Source organism: Tupaia chinensis, unplaced genomic scaffold (assembly GCF_000334495.1).
Source record: "Tupaia chinensis unplaced genomic scaffold, TupChi_1.0 Scaffold144500_1, whole genome shotgun sequence".
Taxonomy (NCBI): Eukaryota; Metazoa; Chordata; class Mammalia; order Scandentia; family Tupaiidae; genus Tupaia; species Tupaia belangeri.
Window position 1 is genome coordinate 426,292 of NW_006204359.1, and position 7,457 is coordinate 433,748.

The 7,457-nt window shown below is 41.2% G+C and overlaps 1 protein-coding gene across 1 annotated transcript in view; it reads right to left on the bottom strand.

The window, feature by feature from the left end:
* Positions 1-7,457, bottom strand: part of LOC102489492 (carbonic anhydrase-related protein-like) — a 57,235-nt gene that overhangs the window by 20,336 nt on the left and 29,442 nt on the right. Inside the window, exon 6 of the mRNA XM_006167129.3 lies at positions 5,765-5,934. Within this exon, the coding sequence (XP_006167191.1) occupies positions 5,800-5,934 (135 nt within the window). The 3' untranslated portion in view covers positions 5,765-5,799. The remainder of the gene's footprint in view (positions 1-5,764; positions 5,935-7,457) is intronic.

Consider the following 7,457-nt stretch of genomic DNA (forward strand, 5'->3'; position numbering starts at 1 on the left):
TCCGAAATATCTTTTTTTTTTTTTTTTTTTTTTAAGGTTTTTGCCACCAGGCATATGAGTTCACTGGAGAGAAATAGAGAAAGGGAAAGTGAGAAATCACCTCCATGGGGAATGGTCACTATACCACAGTCCCTTCTCTTCCATTCTCCTCTTGGGATTTTGGGCATGCATGTACACACGCCTGGCATGATTATCAAGCTCCCACATCCAGGACTCAAACCACAGTCAGTCATGTGGAAATCTAGTGTCTCAACCACTACACCACCTCCTGGCCCCCTAGAATAGCCTCTTAAAAATGGGCTAATCCTGCAGCCAGCAGATGGTGTAGTGGTTATGTCACTGGACTCCCCTACATGACCAACTGTGGTTTGAGTCCCAGGCCTGGTGGACTGAAAATCACACTGGACACATGCGCTCAAGATCTCAAGAGGAGAATGGAGGGCAAGGGATTGTGGTGTGGCCATCCTCCCTGGGTGGTGATTTTACACGTTCCCTCTCACTGTCTCTATCTCTCTTTCCCAGAAGTCCATATGCCCCAAAGCAAAAACCTCCAAAGAAGTAGGGGCAGGGGGACTAATACTTAGCAAAGTAAGTAGACAAAAACCATACCAACATTAAGTAACCTGGACCTTAAGCATGGTCTTGTTATGAGGTAAAATTTGTTTTGTCTGCGCCATGTAGAAAATTCAATAGGTAAAGGATAATTTAGTATCAATTGGCACCCAGAAATCTGAACTAGCCATGCTGAACTAAAGAATTTCCAGCATCTGGGTGAGTTTCATGCTAATTCTTTAAATAAGTATAAAACCATAGTTCATACCTCTTAAATAGTAATATAAAAAGTCACAGATTATTCATGGGAATAATAAGTCTTGGTTATCAAGGCCCTCCAGATGTCCAGACATGTCATGCAAAATGAAACCTGTCATTTAAAGTTCAAAAACTAAAGTCATTTTAGTAAAACATAGCTAAAATAAATCTGAATTATTTTAAACAATTTTTAAAGAAGTACCAAGAGTTTTTTCCCATTTTAATTCTAAGAGCTTAAATGAAACATTCATGCATTAAATTCAAAGTCTGTGTGTCAAATCATTTCACTTTAATAAAAATTTGAATTACTTGCCTTAGGGCATTATTAAATATCAAATAAAAAAGCACACATCCATAAGTCTTATTTCCTAATATAATTTTTATGTAGAACTATGGCTAGATTTGTATTACACATTTTAAGATGAAAGGATCAAAAAAATTTTCATAAAAGAATGAAATCAGAATGGGAGTCACCTTAGAAGAATTCTGGCACCTTTCTTAGGAATATAGGGGAAAATTACCCCCTTTAAGTAATCTCAGTGACCAAGGTAAGGACATGGATGCACCCTCCTTTTTTAAATACCTAAATTTTAATCAATTTAAAATCTCATAAAAAGTATACTTTATTCTATGATTACATAATGAATATAAAATATCTGAAATATAATATCATAAACATTTCATTGTGTGTGTGTGTGTGTGTGTGTGTGTGTGTGTAAAAGAGAGAAAAAATAGTAATGGTTATTTAAGTATTTAGAGAAAGGCACCTCTAGGAGCATATACGGATGACATTTAAAATAATAATCTTAGTTCATCGAAGGTGTCATTCCTATCTATTGGTATTCACGGAAATCCATAAACGTATGTCCACCAACCCTCATCACACTTCACACTGCCCCTTCTGGCAGCTTTCTCCTGGAAGCCCATCTTCCCCCTTCCTCAGTCCTACTCTGTCGTCCCTGCTGCTCTCACCCCTGCAAGCTATTGCCCCAACTCTTCCTTAAACTACGAAAGTGAGATACTACCTAACTGCAGTCATAATGGCGAAGATTTAAAAAAATAATAATGATAAGTGATGGACGGGATGTGGTGAAAGGGGAACACTTCTACATGGTTGGTGGGAATGTAAATTTGTGCAGCTGCTGTGGAGAACAATACGGAGGTTCCTCAAAGACCTTCAGATAGAACTATCATATGATCCAGCAATTCCACTCCTGGGTATCTACCCAACGAACAGGAGAATGTTCAGTCGGAAAAGCACTTGCACAACTATATTCATTGCAGCATTTTTCACAATTGCTAAGACATGGAACCAACTCAAATGTCCAAAAACAGATGAATGGACTGAAAAATTGTGGCACATATACTCCATGGAATACTATTCAGCCATAAAAAAACAAGACCCTGGAATTTGATAGAAAGTGGATAAATATGGAAGATCTGTTGCTGAGTGAAGCAAGTCAGGCTAGGAAAGAGAGACATTGAATGTCTCCACTTAACATATACTGACTGTCCACACTCTATGGTAGAGACTGAAAGACTGGAGAACATAAAAGAATTAAAAATTGTTATGGACACTAGAGACAAAGAGGAAAGAGAGTGTGTGAGGGGAAAAGCATAGGAAAGGAAATTTGGGAAAAAATAGAGAGGTAAGACACTTGCAGGACACAGATATGGTTTATTATCTGTGGATGAGGATGTGTATAGTACTCTCAACTGGGATGGACTGAGGTGTACATCATGCTTGGTAAAGTCCCTTTACAATCTAAATGATGTATAGCAACTGAATGTATGAATAATAATAATAAATTAAAATAAATAAATAAAACTATGAAAGCAAGTCACAGACACACAGCACCTACAAACCTCGACCTCCTCTTCCTTCCCATTAAAGCACAGGAAGTGTCAGTTCTCCTAACAAAAGTCAGTGTCTGTTTGTGCTCAACTTTCCAGAGACTTCGCTGCTAGGATTAGTCTTCCTAGAAACAGCATCTTCAGCTCCTCCCCATCTGCATGCTCTTTCCTCACATGATGCAGACAAGTGCTAGTATTTCTTTTGTTAAAAACTGAAAACACAGGAACAGAGTTCTGTGTATGTATTTTTCTCTTTTTCTATGAAAAATGCATCGTGGCTTTTCCTACAACCCAGTATAATCTCTGTGCCAAATACTTCCATATTTGAGTCCAGATCTCTTTTCCGATCTCTAATCTTGGAATTCCAGTGATCTTCCAGATGAGTCTACTACTATTGTGATTGATGAGCACATCTCCCAGTGCTTTATCCTTCCAACCCAAATGGGACTACCCTGAGTTTCCCACTGGCACTCAATGGTACAATGTCCAGTTTCTAAAGCCCCAAACTCTAGAACTTATCTTTAACATTTCCGCCTCCCACCACCTCACCCAATCCATCCCTAAGCGTCACCTGCGAATTCTAGTTCATCTGTTGATACATTAGCTTCTCTCCATCTCCCCTGTTCCTATCCTAGCATCTGAAACGCCGTGTCTATCACCTTGCCTACCCCATAGACTTTAAAATTCTGTTCTATCTTGCTTTGGCCCACTGATGTCAGATGTCTGATCTATTCATTCTCCAGCCAGGGGGAGCTGTGTAAAATAGATGTGAGATTAGCTCACTCCCCCCTGCATGAAAGTCTTTATAAATTTATGATGCATTGACAATGTAGCTGAAATGTAAGATCTGTGCCCTCTTCACCTTTCCCCTTCGATTTCTACAAGCCAGACTCGAGGGGCCTTCTTTCAGGGAACTCAGTGCATCAAATTTTTACCTTCCCCACTTTGAGTATCCTTCAGGGCCTTTGCAAAGGATAATCCCTCTACAGGAAATCTTGCACATATTCTTTTTCTCTTCTCATTCAAAAAATTTATTAGAATTTGTAGCCGTATACTTTGAGTACTTATTTTTTCCACTCTCAGCTCCCTCCTCAGAGCCTAAGCCAAGGAAAGCAGAGACTACATCTTTTCTTCTGATCTCTGAATACCCAGAACCAATCACATAGTAGATACTCAGTAACTATTTTATTGAATACATTTTCATTATTTAGCTCATCCAAAGGTTTATCTTTGACTTTTGCCCTTTTTGCCATGTATGAATTACTGAAAGTTTCTTCCCATTTCTACCAAAGGTGAATTTGTCTAATCCTCATCGTCTCCAAAACTGGAAGGAGGGATAAATCGAACTAGCTGACTTAAAACTGAGAATGAATGAATGACTGGGATGAGGTAGGCTGGCATGTGTCTATAGTCTAAAGAGCTCGTCTGCCTCCAGGTATTCAAGGCACGACATACTTGGTGTTGTGATAGATTCTGAGTGAAATAAGCATGTCTCAACCTTTAAGAAGCGCTAGTGAAAAATGAAGAAATACATCGATGCTAAATGGAAGAAAGAATGTGAAAGGGAGGTACAATTTAAGAAGCAGAGGACAAGAGTACTGAGCAAGCAAAGCACATTCACAGGACAAAATGACAGTGTGCCTCAGCCTGGTGGTACATGGGACTACAGTGCCGGAAACCATGCGGTCCCCACAGGTTTGAAGCTCTGGGTTGGTCTGAAAACACAACAGGTGCATGTGCAGTGGCCAAGATCCTGACAAGCTAGAGGGCTGGGAAAGGAGACTGCAGAATGCCAAGACCCACTCGAAGGTGTTTCTCTGTCTCTATTTCTCTTTCATGCACATGATATTGTTAAAAAGAAAGGAAAGAAGGAAGGAAAGAAGGAAGGAAGGAGGGAAGGAAGGATGGAAGTTGGGGAATTAGAGAGAGGAAGGAGAGAAAGAAAGGGAAGAAGAAGGAAAAAGGCATTTGTGCTGGAGTACTGGGTATATAAGGAGGAGGCTTCAAAAAGTTCATGGAAAATTCATATTATGAAAATACTATGCACGGATTTCAAAATTTTTACACCGAAATGAACTCATACTTCAATTCCACTTTCCACACCCTTTTTGAAATTTGGTTATACAGTATAATAATAATAAAGAGGAGAGGAAAATGGATTGGGAAATATGCGGGTGGAATGATTGCCTTTTAAAATGCCTATTACATCATCTGGGTCACGAGGCTGTGAGCTCCTGGAAGCCAAGGATTTCCGCTTATCCGCAAGTCCCCAGTCCACAGTGCCACGGAGGCCCATGGCATGGGCGAGTTTCCTCACAGCAGCCCACTCCGTGGAGAGCCGGAGCGCAAGGTCATGCTCAGAAACCGTCTGAACAGATGCTTTCCCCTCTGGGAAGCAGCGGTTCCCTGCCAGGTGCACTGGCCTGTGTGCTCTTAGGCAACTCCCCAGGCAAAGAGATAACCCCACATGTAGTCCTTCTTCTGCATTTTACCTTTCCCATGTCTGTCAGCTCCTCAAGAATAAGAAACACGTACACTGAATTCAATATATAAATAACGTAACGTACCATATTCAGATCATTAGTAAGTGCCTCTTAAATAAAAAGCACTTCCCTATGCCAACTATTACACTGCAGTTGGTACCAGATCTCTCCTCACCTACCAGAACAAGATGTTCCAACCTGTCGTAAGCAAGAGGATCGACACCGAGGCTCACAAACTCAAGCCCCCTCCTCTGTGCTGCTGGGAACTAATGACGGTGGCTTCAAGGTGGCAACACTGCAAATTGCCACAGAGGTCCTTGCCTAGCACCGTTTCTCTGCCCCAGGGAGCCAGTCCTCGTGGAAGCCAATGCTAAAGTAACACTTGGAATTAAAAGGTGCTCTGCTGGGAAAATAGTAGAACTGTACAATTTTTTCAACACTACATGAGATTAAAATAACCACATGACCTGTAATTAATGGGGCTTGACAATGTGTCATAAATTTTATCAAAACAAAGTGCACCTGTTTTACTGCTAAATTGTCAGTATCCCCATAGAGTAGCTTTGGTGTACTAAGAGTATGTAACTGGATACCTCATGTTCTTAATCTACACATACCCTGATGAAGATGGACTCATTCCTGCGATCTTTGGCTACTGAAATGCAGCTCTAATGACTCTGTCACTAAGTGGCTGAGTGGGTCGAAAGTTGTCTCCCAAGATCCCATCACAGCCTTCCACAAGTTCTGCCCCCTTAACATGTGTCCTCAGCCTCCGGAATTCTTCTATCTGAAAATAAAAGAGCAAAACAGATTAATCATTCACCAGACATTTACAAAATTGGAACTTCGTAAATGACTTAAAGTCTGCATTGATTACAATAATTAGAAAAGAAAATATGAATGGACAGGCCCCATAGCGCACTGGCTAAGCAAGCTGGATCCTGCGTGGCTGATTTCAGTTTGAATCTAGGGCCCAGCAGCTTGAAAAACACTGGCATGTGTGTGTGCATGGCCCAGATCCTAAGAGGATGGAGAAACGGAGAAGAAGGGAATGTGGCATGCCATGGCCCACTAGGCTGCTTTCTCTCTCTGTGTCTCTCTCTCTCTCTCTCATGAGTACACACACCTTCTGGCAATAATGCATATAATGCATATATAATATGTATTAATGTATATTACATATATATTAAATTAAACTTCAAAAAGAGAAAAGCAGATTTAATTATTCCATACTTAAGACATTAGATAAGAGAAGACGGCAGAAGTGGAAACACTAAGGTCTCCAGGTAACTCCAACATTCATAGGAGACCAAGGATCTGTTCATGTAAAAATGGTACACACCTCTCTCAATGAGTTTCAGTGTCTGTCTCTAACAAAATAAGAAAGTGTGAACCAACAAATAACTGTTCTTATGCATTTTTAACTAATGGAGTCTGATGTTACTGCATATTAAGACTGATTAGGTGTTAGATGTATTAGATGGATTTATTAGAGGATTCCTTCAAGATTTTCTCAGCTGTTTTAACTCTTTGGAGAATATAAGTCTAAAAATTCTCTTGTCTTCCAAAAGTTAAAGCCCAACTTTCTCTCTTAGCAACACCTACTTCCAAGTTCATCTAACTTTCTTGAGTGGCTGCTCCAGGTTCTGTGGCTTCTTCTTCTTTGTGAGGAGGTTCCAAATCCGAGGGGGCCTCTCCCATGAGCTGTCCTACAGTTTCTCTGACTTTCCAGGTCTGAGCCTCCAAGAACCCAGAGCCTGCCAGTTCTTACACTTGCAGACGTACATGAACCACAGAAAACATGTGATGAGCACTCTCCAGGCTCATTCCCATCTATGGGTGATTTACCTCCAGGGCTTCTGGTCCACTATTTCATTAAGTTTCCAGATACTCGACATGATACCAACCCTCTTCAGTCATACACAGCAGGGGAAACTGAGGCTAGGAGGCTACTGAGGTTTCCAAATTAGCTAATGGGAGAAGTCTGACAATTCCAAGCCCACCTGCTTCTTTCCCACCTCCACAACCACCTCTTTAAAAATTCTAGTCATGTCAGGACCAGCAGTTAGCATAATGGCTATGTCGCTGGACTCCCATGTAGTCGACCGCGGTTCGCGTCCTGGACCCAGTGGCTTAATACTCACGCTGGGCATGTGTGCGTGCATGCTCAAGACCCCAAAAGGAGAATGGAGAAGGGATTGCAGCATGGCCATCCCCCCTGAGGGGAGATTTCTCGCTTTCTGTCTCTCTGTCTCTCTCTGTCTGTCTGGCAAGCGCACACGCACTATAGCAAAAAAGAAAACCTCTCCA